A 21,087-nucleotide genomic window follows, 5' to 3' on the forward strand; every position below is an offset into this window, starting at 1 on the left:
AAATTCCAGCCACAGTCAAACATCATGCCTGACCAGCTGGTTGCAGAAAGACTTTGTTTCGAATCACTCACCCTGGCCGATCCCAAAAGATGGGAATAATTAGGCTCGCAAAAAGAATAAACATAAGTCTGGCACCTGTGGAACCAACTCATGCCAAATTAAAGCTGACAAGCTGATCACTGCTCACCTATTTTTTCCCCACCTGTGGAACAAACCTCCACATTCTCTTCAATCTCGTTCTTTGCTCCAGGTCTTCAGGAAAGGTTCCCTACCAAGTCAGATCATCCCTAAACCAAAGCCATGATCTTTTCTACCCTCGCTGACGCCCTTCCCTTCCTACTTCCTCACCCGACAGCATTCCAAGCCCTCCTCCTCCCAAATTTCCATTTTTCCCTCCTGTGAGTTGCCTTGTGTATCCATCTTGTCCTTGCCAGCCCCCCAATCCTCCACACCAATTGTTTGTCCAAGCCTCCCTCTCTCTCTTGGCCTTCAATCCTGCTATTGGTCCCCCCTCTCTACTGTTCCTTTTGTCCTGTTACGTTCTGATTCGCTCAGTGTATTAGCTCTTTCACGATCTTCAACGATGTATTAAAAAAAGAAAAGGCTGACATTTGCAGTTAATTTTGCTTAATATCAGTTTATCTTTCATTCATGGGTTCTATGTAGTTAAGATTACATGCACTTAAAAGCTTTTGTGAAAGTTTTTCATGGACCTGGCAAGGACAGCCTAAAATGTGCGCATCTGATCTGGTCTATCCTAGGATGGAATCTCAGCCAACCTATAAACTGTGATCTTAGTGTTTTGCAAGCAGGGAAAGGCAATGTGTGCGATGTCCTTCAGATGAACATTGAACTGGATGGCCTGTCTGTTAGCATTGTTCGGTGGATGTTAAACATCCCATGGTGTCCTTCAAATAGTAGTTGAGGTATCGCCGGCACCATGACCAAATTCTAAATTCCTGCCCTAGCTACTGCTGGGAAAATAATGGCAAACTACCCAGCGAAACCTCATCAGGAAACTGCTGTGGCAACACCAACGCTCTACATAGAGCACAGAATATCTCATCTTGTGTTTTCTTGAGTCTGCATATACGTTGTCAAAATAAACTAACAACAACCAAATTAGAGGTGCTTGTACAAAAATAAAAAATAAAAATAAAGCTGCCACATAAAAAATAAATCAATAAATAAATCAGGTTTAAAAAGCATGACATTTTAAACAAATCTCAAATTGTATGATTAATTGAAAAAATGTACATTGTACAACACTCACCCCATAGTAATCTACATCAAAATATATGATTTATAACAAGAAATTGGCCGTAAGAATCGGATTTATTTGGGCTAATCATTTTCTAACTACGATAAAACTGCAAAGAGGAAGTAATGTCATATCGATGTACAAAATAAATAAATAAATAAATAAATAAACAAATAATCATTAAAAATAGGTTTAGTTGAAAGAGTTACTCAAGTCAATTGCTATTCTGCAACCGTTTTGTAATTTGATTACAGAACAACGAATGGTGTTTATGGTACCTTGTGCTTGGCAAGTTGACTGGTGTAATTATTAAAAGAGCTGTAGGACAGGAAAAACACAAACAAACCATAAAATCCTGGCATCAAATATGGTTTTCTATACACTTTGATCTTTAAAACGAGGCCAATTTTAGCAGTCCACTTGAATGCTTTCTGCATGGAGAATCAAACAAACTCCATTGTTCAAACCATGCTGGTTTGCCTACTTAAAAGTGAGGTTTGCATGACTCATGCAAACACAAGAGGCTTTAAAATTGGTGCACACATCAGAAAGATAGCAACACAAACAGGCAGTAAAAAGGGAGTAGTGAACAAGTGCAATTGAAAAAGAAAATAATAAAACCGCCATTTTGAATAAAAGCTGGGAAAACAAGCATTCTGAGTATTGCGCTGCAATACATGTCCCCTACCGGTAGTCTGTCGTCGGAAAACTGTTGGTGAAATTACCAAAGTTCAAAGTGCCATAACTTTGTCAAAAATGATCGAAACGTCGTGAAGTTCGAATTTGATCTGTAACTTATCATGAGGAAACCATGTACCAAGTTTGAAATCATTAGCATTAAGAGTTTAGAAAAAAAGTCCGGAAAACTGTTCTTTGCGTGACTGACGAACTGATGGACTGACTGACGGAGTGCAAACCTATAGTCCCCTCCGGTGTACACCGGTAGGGGACTAATAAAGTGGAGGTTTTCAGACGGTATGATTAAACGATGGTGCGCAGTCTATTACATCTCAGAAGGCAAAAAACAACAACAACAGCGATTCAGTTATTCTTGACAAACTTTATGCTTTTAAATGAAGGTTTATTTGGAAAACAACGATCCAAGACTTGAGGTATGTTCCACATCGATGAATGTTGCAATAACATTTGAAAATGCAGATGTTGATCATTGCCTTAAATGACAATTCCACGTTATTAAAAATAAAAACACCAACAGTACCATAGCCATAGAGAACATAAAATAAATGCTGCAAACAGCAAGGAGCACAAAACCAAACTGTTATCATCGTAACATGTTGAAGCGGCTAAAGTTTTATTTAGCTTAACATTCCCAAGGATAACATGAACATATTCCATACAAACTTTATCTTTTTATTACTATGTATGTCGTCATTTCCATTTTCTGAAACAACCTCAAACTTCAAAAGCCTTTGTTTCAACTTTTCACTTAAATTACAAACAACAACCACCCTTGTTGAATATTTACATTTCAAGACAGAAAGTTGAAGGAACTGCAACTTAAGACTTTATAACAGAAAAGTCAATGAAAAATAATCTAAAGAAACAAAGCAAACATAAACCAATAATATTTGAAATTGTAACATTTTTGAAATGACCCAAAATCCAGCAATGGATCAAACAGATACATAAAGAAAATGAAAACCGAGAAAGGAAAAAATAAATTTTATGTAATAATCGTATTTCAAATTGAGTACCAGTTCACTGGTAATTCCCTGTGTGTCACAAGAGGCGACTAAACAGGGTTGGTGGCAGGAAGGGCATCCGGCCATAAAACATTGCTTCAAAAAGGGGACCACGGTGCCCGAAAAGGCCAACCCTTGCTCTGTGGGGAAAAATGGCCTCTGAAAGTGGTTAGTTTTTTCTTTTCTTTTTAAATCGTATTTCAAACACTCAAGTAAATGTAAACTATCAAACAAACCCCCCCAATTTGTTTTTACATCTGGAACAGTGTTTGGCTGTCCATATGCAGGCCTCCACCGGCATTTTGTGGGTTTATTCCCTTTAAAATTAGTTTCCTCTGCAACCAAGAGTCCGATTGACACAATTTTCACCATCGGAGCGCCTCCTCCTGTAGAATTTTTAATGAATATTATGAGGTCATAGGTCACGTGGTATTGGCGCCATCTTGAAAAAAAAAAAAAAAACTTTGCACCTCTATATCTCCAAAACCACTCCAGGGAGAAAAATTGAAAAAGGTGGCTCATTGTAAAGTACTCCCCATAGGGAATAACACATGTTAATGATGTCATTGGTGCCTTCATTGTGACATCATAAATCGACAAGTAGAACACTTGATTTGATCAGTATGAAATTTCTTTAGCGTGATTTTGGGATAAATTGGTTGAGAGAAAAAAAAAAAGACCATAGCCATGTGGTTCGGAAGCAATATTTTATGGCGTAGACCGTAGGGCAATGCCGTCTGGATCAGCGTTTGTGTGTCTATCCATTGTATGTATGTATGTCCCTTACAAACAACCACCAATTAGAGCTGAGGATCTGGACAAATAACAGGGGGACAGCAGATCCAAGCCTGGGTATGCCGTTGTTGGACTATCAGTCTTGTTTCTTTAAATTAGGATAGCAACAGCAAAAAGCAGGTGAACTTAGTCTTTTTTAAAAGCTGTTGTGATTTAGCAGTCGAGATAATTATCACACCTGTTCAAATGAATCATTCATAAAAATGGTTGAAAGAAAAGCAGCTAAATATACTCGTATAATAGATTTCTAAAAAATAAAAATAAAAAAACTACAGGAAAAAAAAAAGAACATCCCCACTTTTGGATTAGTCACCAATGACATCTCAATTCACAGTACAACCACCTATAGATAGTGGGAGCAAAATTGAAATCAAAATCCACGATCAAACCTTTCTGCTTACAATCAACCTATCAACCTAAAAAGTTGTATGAATCAATGGTACAGTATCACAAACAGGACGGTAAAAAAATCAAAATGGAATTAAACATGGATTTCACAATACGACACTCTAAATGACGTTTTCGTGCATGTTTAGCCAAACTTTTAAGCAGTTCTGAAATTAGATTTGGATTTGCAGAGTTAAATGACAATTTCACCAGAATTAAAATGAGCTCCAAAGAAGGTGAAAAGCTGACAGATAAAAACAAGTGAAATTTGTTTGTAAAGATTTTTCCAACAATAGTAAAGCAACTATCCTAGTCCCCTGCTGTCATTAAATAAGTATCATCTATATTCTATATGATCAATCATGCATTCCCCCTCCCCGTTCCATTCCACCTCTCCCCCCTAAATTTCCCTAAATTTACATACCTGGCATTTTTCATGCTATCACACAAGATCGTATAATCAACTACATAAATAAAGAAATAAATATTTTTTAAATCCACATCAACACTGCATGCATTCAGGGATAATAATTTCACGATGTGACATTAGTATAGTTAACTGACATGACCTGCACACAAAGGTATCATTAATGGAAGGGGGGGGGGGGGGGTGAAGGGCAGGAGTCGTCTTAAATAAGTGCGAGTTCATTGATTAGTCGACAGGTGAAGGGGATGGGGAACCAGGAGGGGGCGGAGAGTTTTTTTTTTCTTTATCCTCATACACAACAAACAGGCATACAATTTCATCAACATGTATTCTACATACTTTACGGGAATCACATGACTATCTTTTGTTGACTCATATGAGTAATACAAGACATATCACAATGTTCTGCACACAGCCACTACCAACTGTCACATTTTTCCCCTCACATTAATCTGCCAACAAAAGGTTCACATAAAAAGGTTTTCTACATTCTCAATACAAAAAAATATTTAAATGTTTAATTGTTACATGTACAAATATAAACACGAAAGACCAATCAGAGATGGCAGACCCTCGCCAGGACGTTTTTTTAGTGGTTTTAAAGGCTTTTGTGTTAAAACAAATATGGCGGCCGAACCACGTGACTGATGACGTTATCCGCATATTTTCCTACATCAATTTAGCCCGAGATGATGCTCAATAAATTTCATCTTGATCGGATGAAATTTTGTACATGTCGAATTATGATGTCATAATGGAGGCACCTATGACATCATTAACACATGTTATTCCCCACGGAGAGTTCTTTACAATGAGCCATGTCTCAATTTTTTCTATGCAGTGCTTTTGGAGATGGAGGTGCAAAATTTTTCAGTTTTTCCAAGATGGTGCCCATACCACGTGACATATGACGTCATAAATATTTTAAAATTCTACAGGAGGAGTCAGCACCCATGGCGAAAATTTCAACCATTGGTCAATCGGACCAACGGTTGCAGAGAAAATCATATTTATTCTGTGCGGACAAACAGACAAGCAGACAAACGGACTCAAATGCAATACCCTCTGCCCTGGCGAGGGTAAATATGGGTAAGAAAAATTACATGCTGGATATAGGTACAACAACCCACTTATTGCTTTCATTATGTCTATAAACTTCCATCAACACAACAAACGGATTGTATTAAAAAAAAATGTACAAACTACATGAAGCAATACATTATATACAAACTAGAACACTCTTCAACGTCAACCGATATGCTTCTACCCACATTACATAATTTTAATACTTGGCACACCTGAGCTCCTCACCACATACAAAACTTTCATCCGCAGCTTGATGGAGTACTGCTCTCCCCTTTGGGCTGTTGGTCCTGCCTCACGCTGTAGAAACCAAGGCTTACAGAACCATTGGTATCTCCCGTGATGAAGCCGATTCTGAAGGCCTTTCACTCACTCACCGCAGGCAGGTTGGTGGTCTTTCTGTCTTCTACAGACTCCTCGTCGGCCTTGCTCCCCTTGCTCACCCTCTAACAGCAGCGTAGCCGGGCTTTTCAAATATTATAAGCCACAAACACATATGATTAGCTTTTTAAACAGTCGTTAATGCTGTTTATAACATTAAACAAAGGAATTTTGAGGAATTCCAACATCCGTAAGGTAAGTTTTACTTACAGAACTGAGTGAAGATCTACTGTAATCTATGTATCCCACAAGGGTTGGAGGTGTGATCATTTACCAAGCAGCTAACTATCGCTTGCCAAGCCAGCCGTTCCTTAAGGGTTTTGAATGGCTTGCTTGCTCGAATGCTTAAACCACTTGGTGATCTCTCCACAAGAAACTTGGTAAATGAACACACACCTAATGTTCTTGAGACCCGGCCATAGATAGATCGACTAATCTATATACCCCAAAGAGGAATGACCCTTCCTGCCACTCCCATAGTGAGCGGGTGTACTTGTAAATTAAAATGTTGGTCGGTGGACTCAGCCGTCGTAATGACATAATAGACGTAATGACGTAACGGACACAAAACTGATATATTTTAGCTTCCAGTACGTTTGCAGTCACTACGAAAGGATTAGTGTTACGAGTAGATTTACTACAATATTAACATTACGTTATCATTATTTCACAAATGATATTACCATTAAAAAACTGAGGCTAATTCCCTACTTCCTCGGTTATTAATATTAATACCGAACACCGCTCATCATTGATCATGAACCATACACCGCTTCAATCCATCAACTTCCTATTCACGACATTGGGATTAAAGTGTTATGGTTATATTTGCTATATTATTATTTTCACGAAAACGATACACTACTGTATTAAGAAACCTGGGCTTAATTTGTCCGAAACGGTCGGAAGATGAGTCATAACGCCTAAGGCCTATACGTACCATATTGTTGGAAGAAACGTAACGCCGATGCTTTCGATATTTCATGATCATTTGAACAATCGGTTTGTTTGTGTTTCACACTGAATGAACGTAAGGGTAGAGCATGGCGATTGTGATATATGACAGGTTCAACGATATGTTCGGCATGAACGGCATATAAATGAAAATGGCGGAGTGTGGAGAGTCAGCCACGTACGCCGTAATGACATCAGACGTAATCACGTCACCCTGTCATGTGACCATATCCTCAGCTCTGATTGGTATACGTTTGAGGGGACATACATACATACATACATACATACATACATACATACATACATACATACATACATACATACAAACTGTTCTAGACAGCTTCACCCGATGGGCTACACCATAAAAATGGGAAAAACGTTTCAACTTCGAAATTTCATGTTGGGTCAATCCTGGTGAAACTCTTGCAATCATTCAACTTTGCTTAACGTGGGAAACGTGGGGATTTGCGAAGGTGTATCAACAACTTCACTCTTGTATCGGAATTGATATGATGCTGTGCTGATCAAGAGGGATGCTGTGCCGACATTTCAACCAGTCCTTTCTGGGCACTTCTCAACTCCTCACCACTTACAAAGCTGTCATCTGCAGCTCAATGAAGTACTGCTCTCTTATCTGGGCTGGTGCTCCTGCCTCACACCTAGCTCGGCTTCACGCTGTAGAAACCTAGGCTTTCAGAATAATTGGTATCTCCCGCAATGAAGCTGATTCTGAGGGCCTTTCTTTCACTCGCTCACCGCAAGCAGGTTGGTGGACTTTGTCTTCTACCGACTCCCTTCCAGCCTAGATCCCCCTGCTCTGTCTGTGCTCTGCCCCCAAAATATTCCTGCAGGATGCACAAGGTCCATCAACCCTCTTCTGGCGAAATGACCTAAATCAAGACTCTCTGCTCACCTTCACTCTTTCATTCCTCTTTTCTCCTGCCTCTGGAACAAACTCCCACACTCTCTTCAATCCCTCTCCTCCATCCAGGTCTTTAAATCGGCTGTTCACCACCATCTCTTATGTTCATCCAATCAGCTGTTCATCCAAAACCTTGATCTTTTCTACCCCCGTTAAAACACCCCAAATCCACCTCTTTCCATCTCCGACTTCATTGCTGAAATTCCTAGTAGTGTTCATTTGTTTTATACCATGTACCCCTTCTCCTTTCATCCCCAGCCCTCTCTTCCCCAGATCTACCGACCTCCCTGTTCTCTACTGTTGTGCTTGTAGGCTTTCCTCTCTCCCCCTTTTGTTTCCTGCTCCCTTAATTGTACGTTTTATGTGTTCGTGCACGTTTTCTTTAATGTGTTAGCTCTTACACAAGCCTCAAAATAAAATAATAATTGCTATGGCATGCTTAATGGGGGTCGACTCAGCCTGTCATCCTTCCGAGGTCGGCAAATTGAGTACCAGTTCACTGGTAATTCCCTGTGTGTCGCAAGAGGCGACTAACAGGGTTGGCGGCAGGAAGGGCATCCGGCCATAAAACATTGCTTCAAAAAGGGGACCACGGTGCCCAAAAAAGGCCAACCCCTGCTCTGCGGGGAAAAATGGCCTCTAAAGGTGGTTCTTCTATGGCATGCTTAATGGGCCTACTATGCTGCTCATCAACATTTTAAGAGAGGTGTGTATGTGTCACCATTTCTTCTCAAATACGGCCAAACGGATATTCTTCAAATTTTCAGAGATTTATCAGTGCATGCCTGGGAATGTTTTAGGCAAAACCAAAAAATATTTTTGAAATTTAAAAAAATAGTTGCAATTGTTTTCTTTTTAAATCACTCTAAAGTGCCTCTAAGCCTTTGCAGCTGTGTGAAAAATAATATGAAGTGATCCCTGATCCCATTCCTTAGTGGGTGTCAGGAAGCGTTTTAGCACCCTCCCCCCAACCTCCCACCAAAAAACAAAATTAATTTCTTCAAAATGTCAACAGGTTAAGTAAGAACAGTACTGGGAAACACCGGGTACCCTTGCTAGTAATAAATAAAAATAATAAATAAATAAATAAATTGACAACACCAACAAAAAATAATAATTGCCTGCTTATCACTATCGTTATTGCAGTTGAAGTTTTAATCAAACAAACATGGCTGGCAGGATATCCAAAAGGCGTGTGCACTCATCTCTGAGCCGTCTAGTCTTGGGTTGAATCTTGCCCCAGCTATAAACAGTCATCCTGGTGTTTCGCAGGTGGGTGAAGCATCAATGTGTGTGGCGTTTATCAGATAGACTTTAAACTGGGAACCCCTTCTGCCGGCATTATTTGGTGGACGTAAAAAAAAAACAATGTCCTTCGCAAAGAGTAGGGGAGCTCTTGCTAACTCGGGCTGACCAAATTCAACATTCTTGCTCTAACCTACAGGGGGCACTACATCAATACCACAGCCACACCCTCAAGCAAATGATGCTACATTGTGCCCACATCCATGCACTGCATACGGAAGGAATAATCTATTAAACCAGACATGATCATGGCTATTACATTTCCTTACTTGGCACCCTTGTGCACAAGGTGTGCCCCCAAATTCCTAACACATTTGGAATGCTACATCTCTACAAGTGTCAAATTGGGAATTTTCAAAAAGATCTGCACAAGTAGTCTGCAATCGTTAGTGGCAGCTGATCACCTCAACAAGTGCAGTGTATCACTCAAAAAGCATCGCTGCCGGGCTGCACCATCTTTTGTATTTGGCACACTGCTGTGTTAACATTCATAAAACTCAGCACAACTTACCAAAGAACAAAATTATTGGTTCATTGCACATGAAGTAGTTTTAGAAAGTTCAGTTAAAATAGACTCGGTTGTACAAACATTCATACTAGTTTCAATTACATGACGATTACCCAAAAGACATCACAAAACACTCGATAAAAAGCAAGCAAGACAAATCATTTGCTTGTTCCCCAATGCACACTTAATCACAAAAACAGATTCTCAGTTTTACAGATAAAACTTTTTCCCCTCAAAAAAATGTGTAAAAAAAAAATCGAAAGGAGAAAAGAAAAGTGAAGCATCAGAAATTTGATTTTTGTGCTTAAATTACCCAAACATGTAATTTTAAAATGTCACCTCCTTGAGTTTGTAACAGTGAGTTGTTACCCTGTAGTGTGGAAGGTTGTGGCTTCGTTTGGAAAGTATAAAACAAATTTTAAGGCTATATTTGCTCATCAATGTGCACATTGCAACCTCACGCAATCATTGCTGCTCCGCGACTCAATATGTAGCAATTTCGCTTTCAAACATGTCCATATGCTTAGCAGACAACGAGCAAGCTGCAAGCCTCCTGCGTTTGATTATCATACAGAAGTTGAACCAGAATTAGTACACAAAGAAAGCCTTGACCATTCAACAAAATATATGTTATGTATATTTAAAAATAAATTTAAATCCCAAACTGCAACAAAATATGTTCCACAATGAAAGCTCCGTGGCGAGTCTGCCTCTCTTGAACGGGCTTGCATCACTAAATAAATGCAAAGCTTGATGGAAAATACACTTGGTGTTCTTACGAAAGTTATTACTGTATACGCCATCGAATATCATGGAAGACCTTCTTGCTGAAAATAAGGGAAAATACCAAATGATTGGCAAACCTGCAAGACGTTTGACTCTTAATTACACATTCTAAAAGGTATTTGTGCACTTGCAGAACAGTAACAGCTTTGTTCTTCATGCAGAAATGCATACTTACACAACATAGTGATTCATCACAATAAAAATATACCAATAATTCATTCAGATACTTGTAGTTTGGTTTGGTTACAACATGCACACAACTCCTGCAAAACCCAACAATAATTGGTATAGTTATAAACAGTGTATGCCATTGTAACAATATCAATGTAAAGTTCCTGCATGCAAACCCTCATCAGAAAAAAAATGGTTCAGGACAAAGTATGTTAGTTTGAGTTTTGTCAAAGGAAAGTTCAGCTATAGACGGTCATTTCACTACAAAAACCAGGCTGGTTGGATGCGATTGTCAGCCACTGAAGGTACAAAATAGGTAACTAATAACTGCAGCTGCAGGATGATTGCAGTTCGTATTCTGCAGAGAGGCACAGGAAGAATTGTGATCCCACATAGCCTTGCAGTTAAACGGATTCAATTTGTGCTATTAAGAGGGATGCTGTGCCGACGTTTCAACAACCTGAATACATCACCCGGACACCAATCACATCTTTGTATGAAAAAAAAGTGAACGACGCTGGGTCCCATGTAAAATTGTTATCGTAACATGGTTATCAAATGTTCGCTGAGCAATGATGGACAAATGGTGAGGATATGCTTCAATATTGAACAGATTTTGGCAAAATATATGAGAACATCCTATGGCGATACTACAAGGGGTATCAAAGGGTAACAAGTACACCAAATGAAGGAATAAACTCAAGCTGCTGTCAGCAACCGCTGTCAAAGAGAGCATGCCAACACGTGAAAAGACCGAGAGGAACCAAAGTCCTAATGGCGAGACTGAAATCGAGAGGCAGCAGCAGGTGGGCCACGTCCAGCATGCACCCACACCCTGTCCGATTCAGACTCAAGGACCCAAATTTCAGAGGTGAGAGATTCTCGTGGCATCGCTGAAGCACGGGACGGACCGGACCCCGTGGGTGAGCAGATTACGTGATTGTGCATAAGGTCCTGAGCTTGCCATGCTAGATATTATACAAGGTTCAGGGTATAATATGGTATAGGGTGTAATGAATGCAGGATGAAGCAAGTGGATGTTGAAAAAGGTTATGATGCATAAGGAGAGGCATGCATTATGGGAGGATTATCAAAACCAAACATGCATTGGTTGGAAAAGAAGTACATTCCATAAATCAAGTTTGCATAGTTAGAGATGACATTTGGCAAATGGAAGCAGGAAATGGAAAGTGATGGGAAGCAGATTAAATGAAAAAAAAAATGCACAGGCAATAAGAAAGATAATTTCAAACCAAATCCGTAGTGAGGCGATGGTAGGATAAGAAAAAGAGGCAAAAAAGAAAAGAAAAGTTAGTAAAATAATTTGATAAAAATCCAGAAGCACACCAAAAGCAAAGAATCTAAATAAGTGCAACAACTTTCACCCTTGAAGCAAAACCTGAAATCGAAGCATGTTGAGTAAATTGAATGAGAAGACATGGGAACATTGAGAGTGGCAAGGGGTTGGCATAAGGGGAGGAGGAGGGCAGCAGTGAAAATCTCCCCTCCATGTGATATTCACATTCATCCTGCAGAGGTTTCAAGTTAATCAGGCTGATGGTCTATGGAGATGTGACCTTAGCTTATCGATGTGGTTGATTTAGCACCATTTGTTTGAGCCCATCAGAAACATTGCGTACATTATGCACAAACAATCTCGTCATTACGACGACCTCCATTTCGTCCTTTATGTCAATCTCATTCCCTCCTTCACCAATTTTGCTTTCATTAAACGATTCTTCAAAAAAGCAAGCACCACAGCTCATAAACAACAATAACACATAAAGATTGTAAGACGAGTGGCAACTAGATCAGTTTAGATAGTGGCAACTTGATCCCATGTTCCATGGGGATGGGTTGGGGGTGGGGGAAGTTGAACCAATCTCTTGGAATTGCTCCAAGAAGTAAAGCTGGGACGTTTTGATTTATTAAAATCATCAAGATGGGAATCATTACGTTGTGCCATGTAGCTGTGGAGTAAGAATGCAATTGAGCAATACATGAACACAGGCATTAGACGGCAATGGAAATGCAGAAAGAATCACTCACTGGAGTTGAGGGTCTGGCGGGTTTTGGCGCTGGTGCAGTATGCCTCTATGACCTTCAGAATCTGTGTGTCTTCTTCCAGGGCCGCTGCCGTACCTGAGCGTAGGGACAGGACATGGTGCTACTACAACTTGGTCAAACATTCAGAGCATGCTTTCTGGTGTACAGACTGTGGGCCATTTTACAGACATTCACAAGCAACCTCAAGCGAAATCACAAACACCGAAGAAAATCTTACTTTTTCGCAGCAACCAATCTTCATCAGATGGTTTTCGGGCTTTCCGCAGCAACTTCTTCACCGTTTTGGGGCTTTTGCTTAGCTCCTGCATAGATGCAGACACAGCTAGGGCTCTCGTGTCTGACAACAGTTTAGAAGAACAGGCATAGAAAGCCTGACGCTCTTACTACTACATATACTACTATACTACTACTACTACTAGACTATGCAGAGCAAAAGTTGCAATTTTTTTTTTTTTTAAAGAAGCAAACCTCCTTGTATATGAGCGCAGCAGATGGACGAACAGGAGGTGCAGGGCGCAATGAACTCAACCCCCACGGTTGAGAAACTTTAGCGGGAGCGAGCCCCCCTGTCTGGGCTGCTGCGGCTCTGAGACCACCATATGCGCCGGCAACAGGCAGTGTGTGGTAGCCAGGGTTCATGGGTAGGACATTGGACTCGTGGAGTTTGCTTGCTGGTGGTGACGATGGCAGCTGGGAGCACAAGAAAATAATTTTTTTTTTTAAGCAGATGGTATGCATGTTACCTGCTTAAAATTCTGTGAATTTATTTTACACTGGAACTGAGTTTTTGTCCTTTGTTGCATAGGATTAGCAGTATGCAATGCATGGACTTAACTGGATAATTTATAGCCACTTTGGGTAAATGGGGCTAATTGGATTTAATAAATTACATTGAAAACTCTTGTCAGCAGGAAAGAAAAAAAACGTTTTGCACTTGTGAATCTTCAATGTGTTATGGAGAGAACACCAGAGCAAATGTAAAATTCTTCACTCATCAGAATACTAACTGGATTAAAAATACTCAGAATACCAAACCTGTAATTGATGCAGTTGCATACAAGTTTGCTTCAGAAGGGTAGCTATCTCTGGTATTTTGAGTTAAAAAACTGTGTCAGGAGTTCCCAGTAATCTTTTTTCAAAGGCAATAATTAAAATTATAGACAAGTTGTATACAAGTTGTATACAAGAAACAAGTATACAAGTTTGTATACAAGTAACAAGTTTGTATACAAGTTGTATACAAGAAGTATACAAGTTTTGTATACAAGTTGTATACAAGTTGTATACAAGTTGTATACAAGTTTTGTATACAATATACAAGTTTTGTATATTTTGTATTTCCCCATTTTTCTATCCCTCCGACCCATATTTCATTCGACCAATTCCCACTGCTCTATCCCTCCCACCCATATTTCATTCGACCAATCCCCACTGCTCTATCCCTCCCACCCATATTTGGTTCAAACCAATCCTACTACTCTCCTCCCCTTTTTCTTCATGCGACCAATCCCATCTTCGCTCCTCCCTTTACTTGCCCCTCCCAATTATTTATTTTGTTCCCAACTGATATAAAAGACATGTTGTGAGCTTCAGTGGCAGGATTTTCACTTGGTTGTGAATAACTGCATGTTGATATTGTATACTGTGTATGCTGGTGTATTTGGTGTGTCTTTATGACATTTTCTTTGATGTACACTATCGGTCAAAAGTTTTCCAGTTTTTTATTGAAATTTACGCAGTTTAATGTCTCAATGTACTCTGAAATGAAGCAAAGAACAAATAAACAATTAGAGATAAAAAAGAAATCAGAGAATCATTTTGTTTAACAAAATTTAATTTAAATTTTTGACTCGGCAAAGCAGCCACCTTTTGCAGATATAACTGCCGAACACACTTGTGGCATTCTTTCTACAATGGAAATCAAATATTATTCAGGAAGCTCTTCCCAACACTGTTGCAGAAGTTCGCACAAATGTGTTGCACTTGTAGGTTGCTTCGCTTTCACCCTTCTGTCCAGTTCATCCCAAACCAGCTCGATGGGGTTTAAGTCTGGAGACTGTGCTGGCCATTCCATGATTGGAAGCCTACAGTCTTGTTCTTTTCCTCGAAGGTAGTTTTGACATAGCCTGGAGTTGTGTTTAGGGTCATTATCTTGCTGTAGGATGAACCCCTGACCAACTGGGCATATACCAGAGGATATTGCATGGCACTGCAAAATGCTGTGGTAGCCCTTTTGGTTCAGGGTGCCAGTCACTCTGTGCAAGTCGCTGACTCTGGATCCAGCAAAAGAGCCCCAGACCATCATGCTTCCTCCTCCATGTTTGACAGTTGGTGTCATACACTGAGGAACCATCCTTTCACCTACTCAACGGCGTACAAAAACCCTGCGTGTTGAACCAGATTTCAAATTTAGATTAATCGGTCCATAAGACCTTCTTCCAGTCTTCAGTAGTTCACTGGTGGTGCTTCATGGCCCAGGCAAGCCTCTTTTTCTTATTTTGCCATCTTAGCAATGGCTTTCTTGCTGCCACTCGACCTGTTAAAACTGCAGCTCGAAGTCTTCTCTTCACAGTTGAAACTAAGACTTGTTTACTTTGACCAGTGTTAAGCTGTGCTTGAAGCTGTTGTCCTGTGAGCTGCCTATCACGCAAGCTGTTGACTCTCAGAAACTTGTCTTCTGATTCTGTTTTGGCTTTGGGTCTGCCAGACCTCTTCCTGTCAGTGTTTCCTCCAGTTTCCAAGTGCCTTTTGAATGTGTAGGAAACTGTACTCACTGACACCTTGGCTTTCTTTGCAATTTATTTGCAATGATTCTATGATTTCTTTTTTATCTCCAATTGTTTATTTGTTCTATGCTTAATTTCAGAGTACATTGAGACATTAAACTGTGTAAATTTCAATAAAAACTGGAAAAGTTGAGGTGTTCTAAAACTCTGGACTGGTAGTGTACATCTCTACTGTACTAGGATTTTCACTTTAGGACTTTGACTTAGGATTTTGTTGTGTATCTTGCAATGTGCTCTTCTTGATTTGCAGTGTGCTCTTCTTGATTTGCAGTGTGTTCTTCTTGATATGCAGTATGTTCTTCTTGGTTAAGAAAGGGTTTATTGTTTCTTACTGTGCATCTTCTTGTAAACAAAAGTGAGATCCTCCTCGGGAATTAAAAATCTGTCAATCCTTCTTCTGAGAAAAGGGTTGGACATTGAATTCTTGATTCATCAATTACTTCAGGTCTAAAATTCCTCAACAGCCACCATATTTGTTTCAACACAAAAACCTTTAAAACTTCTTGAAGTATATCCTGGTGATCCTCACCAAAATCAGATTACCACTCTTTCCTTCAATGCTTCCGAGGCACTCGGTCAACCATAGGAGCACCAATGGCCTGAACACAAGGGGGTCTTCCTCCAATGGGGGGGGGGGGGGTGGGGGGGGGACAAATCCATGTCCTCTATTACAAACACCACTGGGGACGTAGTGAAGCAATGGCCTGAACACGATAGGGTCTATGGAAAGAGAGTGGCAATCATATTGTTATGGACCGCGGATAAGATGTTAATTTGCCGAGCGGATGGCGCCGTGGCCCGAACCGTTTTTACAATGACTAGACCCGATTCTGAACGTTGGCCAAATCGTGCCACAGATATTCAATGAGGAAAAGACAAAGACGACACGGATGTGAAGAAGAAGAAGACAAAAAGGGTTTGAAATACGAATATGATTTATTTCTATTTACAGGACCAAAGAAACCAAGGAAGAAGGAAAGATAATAAAATAAAGACAGAAGGAATCCAGGAGACACAGTGCAATGCTAGCTTACCTACAGTCTTAATTAATACCCCAGGACAAGACACACAAAACAGACTACGAGCAAACTCATACGAATGGTGATATTGCAGGCAGGAATGGAAGGACTGGAAGGAGAGGAACGCTCCGCTCGAACCGGAGCACGGTCGGCCCGGCAGTCAGCAGCCGCCACCCTTCCTCGATCGGCACGTCCAGCCGCCGCCGTCAACGCCCTTCCTCGATCGTGCGGGCTGCCGCGATACGTGCACCCTGGCGGTGTCAAAGCTGCTGGTGGAGCCAAACTGCTGGTGGAGCCAAACTGCTGGTGGAGCCAAACTGCTGGTGGAGCCAAACTACTGGTGGGGCGCAACTCTTTCTTTGCACTTCGCACTTTGCACTTGTTCTTCTGCCGTATCTCTGACTCTCCTTTCAGCGATCCTTGGTGTAACTCTTCCTTTCCACTTCTTACTTCGCACTTCTCTTGGCCTCCTTCTCATCACTCCCCTCAAAGGCTTCCGCGTGCGCTTTTTATAAGCCTGCCGGCGATCAAGCCGCCGGCCTCCAGGACACGCCCATCGGTGAGCTCGCCTTGGCCCCGATTGGTCGACACGGGCCCTCTGGCTCCACCCTTGATGACGATGGGCGGGCACGCCCAGGATTTGGCAGCTCCTCCCCCTTCTTCTCCAAGCCTACCTCGTGGCTAATGGAGTTGCGGTGAATGCAGTTGGCAATTGAGGCTTTATTAATTGAAAATGAAAGGGGATCTATCTATTTGAATTCGGTGCAATGGAGTGTCAATTAATGGAAGACACGGCCTTAACCTACATAGAATAAGGAAATAAACTACCAACAAGGAGGAAACCTATGATTGGCTAAACGTGATTGTTTATGACCTAATTACGGGACGCACTTTGACCTTTATACACAACTGGAGGAAGGAGGGTCCACAATAAAACAATTTAAAAAAACACAATCCTCATATCCACAACAATATTGTCACGCAACTGCGATTAACATCAGGGTTGCAAAGGCCGATTACGAGGCTTCAACTCCCGAGGTGAAAACTCAATAGCGGATTCCAAATCAAAGCACGCAGGATGGAGGGGAACGACGAGAGCCCCGCAGCCTTAGCTATTAAAACCAAACACCCAGGAAGACTGCGTTCAGATATATGTACAAAAATAATACAAGGATTTATTAATGAAAAGCAAAGACAGTGAAAAAGCACGCGCCGGTAATAGAATGTCCTAATCGGGACGTCCCCACACACACTTCAGATACAGACGAGGGAATTATGAATTAAAGAAAAGAACACGCCACGTCGTGTACAGTGTACGCGGAGCTCGGCCTTATCTTGTCTTTGTCGTCTTGGTGGCTGCCATCCAACACCGCTCCTTTCCGGCCCGATCGCACACCACGAGGTCCCTCGCTCCAAGTCCCACAAGGCCTCACTCCAAGCGCCACGAGTCCCACGCAGGCTAGCGGCTCCACACGAGGTCGACTCGGACCAACGTCCTGACGCGTCTCAAACCCAACTGCTCAAAACGGACTCGGGCTCTGCACTCGAACTGCTTGGGCTCTCTGCGCTCAACTCAAACTTGGTTCAGCGCACCTCCGGACTGCACTCGTATCAACTCTCACTCCGGACTCCACCAGGATACTAACGATTCTCCTCAGACTCCACCAACTCCGGGCTCATATGATCTGCACTCCACTTGACTCTGTTCAGCGCACCTCCGAACTCCACTCTCGAAAATGGCGTCCCGTCTCCACTGCCGAAAATGGCGTCCCGTCTCCACTGCCGAAAATGGCGTCCTGTCTCCACTGCCGAAAATGGCGTCCCGTCTCCACTGCCGAAAATGGCGTCCCGTCTCCACTGCCGAAAATGGCGTCCCGTCTCCACTGCCAAAAATGGCGTTCCACCCTCGATAATATCTCCGGCCGATGACGTCACATTGGCGCACTGCTCTGCCAATCAGAGCCTCCCACGACTCGCCGGCTCGTCCAGGTCACGCCCTCTGCATCACTGCCGCTCTCTCCACTCCTGCTCCTTCTTCATAACACGTGCTATGCGAGGTTGGTAGGCCTTTCGGAGGTGTAAATGGTGGCGGCCAATTGTGGCAGTGTTCCAGCCCGATTTCTTCCTAAGTCATGTCAGGGGGAAGGGCGTCATTTAATGTTGTACTAAAGGTCCTAACTAATGCTTATGTGGTTTGCAGTGCCATAATGGACAAAGGTGTGACTACTAGGTGAGACTCACAGGGGCGTTATCTTTAATCCCTAACTATCACACAAATCTCCTGGTAGATTCACAATCATACATCTTATCCCGACAAACGCCTAAACATGAAGAACTTATTACAGGTAGATTCCCTATCGCGACAGTCGAATACCTACCTATACAGATCTACCTGGCTCTAGATATTGCTTTACCCCCAGACATAACAATATGTTTGAGAAAATTTCATGCTCAGTCAGGGTCACCCAGATAGCTCAGATGGCAGAGCACTGGTATGGTTTTCCAGAGGACCTGGGTTTGATTCCTGCTCTGTGCATGTAATTTTCCCACATAAATCAATTTAATTATTTAATCCTGTTCATTAATCTAATTGCTTCACTACGCCCCCAGTGGTGTTTATAACACAGGACATGGATTTGTCCCCCCATTGGAAGAAGACCCTCTCGTGTTCAGGCTGTTGGAGCTCCTATGGTTGGCAGTGAGTGCCCCGGAAGCATTGATGAAAAGAGAGTGGCAATCATATGTGTGGGAAAATTGCATGCTCAGTCAGGGTCGCCCAGATAGCTCAGGCGGTAAAGCAGTGGTACGGTTTTCCAGAGCACCCGAGTTCGATTCCTGGTCTGGGCGTGTAATTTTCCCCACATTATATCAATTTAATTATTTAGTCCTGTTCATTAATCTAACACAAATTATTTTCGGATTATCCTTTTCAAATGTCATGTTGGACTCCACTCGACTACAAAACCTGATTCCCTTGCAATCACTGCCTTTGCTCACACTGGGTGCTCCTGTGGGCTTCACTACAACACAGCCTCTGGCCTGCTTCTGCAGGTGATCGGTCCATTCCTCACGCTGTGGGAAGCTCCGGCAGCACACCACAATCCGCTCAATCATGCTGCCTGGAACACACAACGAGCAGAAGTGAGGCTTGAGAAAAATATACGTCTCCAATGAGACTCGACTTTCACACAACTAAAAATAATAAAAACAATTTAAAACAGCAAAGCTTAATGTTAGTTGCTCATTTTAAAAACGAGTACGGCAAAGAAACAAAAAATAATTACATAGTACAAAGATTGCCACCAGACTTTATTCACTTGTTATAATGTACAAAGATAACTAACCGCTTATTTCAAATGCATTGCGGACAGCACCCATGTCTTCGAGTTTGTTGACAGTCAGACCAGTGAGTGGGAGCTTACCCTAAATGGAAAACAGGAGCATGATGAAAAGTGATGGCAAGTCAGTTGGTCATCCACAAAAAAGTGCAATTTCAAATGAGAGCATTAGTTTCTATATTCCTAACCAAAGCAAGTACAGAGTGGCACACGACATGATGACCTATTTAGCTCCACCAACAAAAGGTGGATGGAGGTTTTGTTTTCACCCCTGACTGTCTGTCTGACTGTTTGCCTGTGAACAAGATATCTCAAAAAGTTGTGAACGGATTCGGACGAAATTTGGTGGAAAGGTTGTGTGTGTGACATGGAAGAAGTGATTCACTTTTGGTGAAGATTCGAATCCGGATCCGGATTAGAGAATTTTAAAAGTGATTTTTCACCATTGAGTGATAGGGCTAAAACCAATACATAACATATCTCAAAAATTTATGGACGGATCTGGACGAAACTTGGTGGACCGGTTGGGTGCGTGACAAGGACTAATCGATTCGATTTTGGTGAAGATCTGAATAAGAATTCGGATATGAGAATTATTTATTTTCGAAGCGATTCTTCACCATTGAGAGATCGAGCGAAAAGCGATATATAACATGATATTTAAACAAGACCGGAAGTCTAACAGTGACGTCGCTAGGCTTGTAAAATATTATATACCACAAACACTATTATTAGCTTTTTAAACAGTCGCTAATGCTGATTATAACATTGAACGAAGAAATTTGGAGGAATCCCGACATCCCTGAGGTAAGCTTTACTTACAGAACTGAGCTACTGTAATCTATATACCCCACAAGGGTTGGGTAAATAACATGACGCTTCCTGCCGCAAAAGTGGTGTTTTTCGTAGCGGCCTTTTGAAAACCACCAATTAAGGTTTTGTTTTGAAAACCACAAATGAACCCACTTTTCCTGCTGTCTAACACGAAACTGAAAGGGAGAAAGACTGGGGTGTGTTCATTTACCAAGCATCTAGCTAGCGCTTGCCAAACCAGCCGTTCCTTAACGGTTTTGAATGGAGTGCTTGCTCGAATGCTTAAATCAAATGGCGATCTCTCCACAAGAAACTTGGTAAATGAACACACACCCAATGTTCTTGAGACACGACCATAGATCGACTGTAATCTATATACCC

General features: G+C 41.5%; 1 protein-coding gene across 1 annotated transcript in view; it reads right to left on the reverse strand.

The window, feature by feature from the left end:
- Positions 1-21,087, reverse strand: part of LOC144890802 (rho guanine nucleotide exchange factor 7-like) — a 37,325-nt gene that overhangs the window by 7,441 nt on the left and 8,797 nt on the right. Inside the window, exons 5-9 of the mRNA XM_078772640.1 lie at positions 19,900-19,978; positions 19,553-19,674; positions 13,219-13,440; positions 12,968-13,052; positions 12,733-12,825 (exon numbers count right to left, since the gene is read on the reverse strand). Of these exons, the coding sequence (XP_078628766.1) occupies positions 12,733-12,825; positions 12,968-13,052; positions 13,219-13,440; positions 19,553-19,674; positions 19,900-19,978 (601 nt within the window). The remainder of the gene's footprint in view (positions 1-12,732; positions 12,826-12,967; positions 13,053-13,218; positions 13,441-19,552; positions 19,675-19,899; positions 19,979-21,087) is intronic.

This window comes from Myxine glutinosa, chromosome 2 (genome assembly GCF_964187855.1).
Source record: "Myxine glutinosa chromosome 2, kmMyxGlut1.1, whole genome shotgun sequence".
NCBI lineage: Eukaryota > Metazoa > Chordata > Myxini > Myxiniformes > Myxinidae > Myxine > Myxine glutinosa.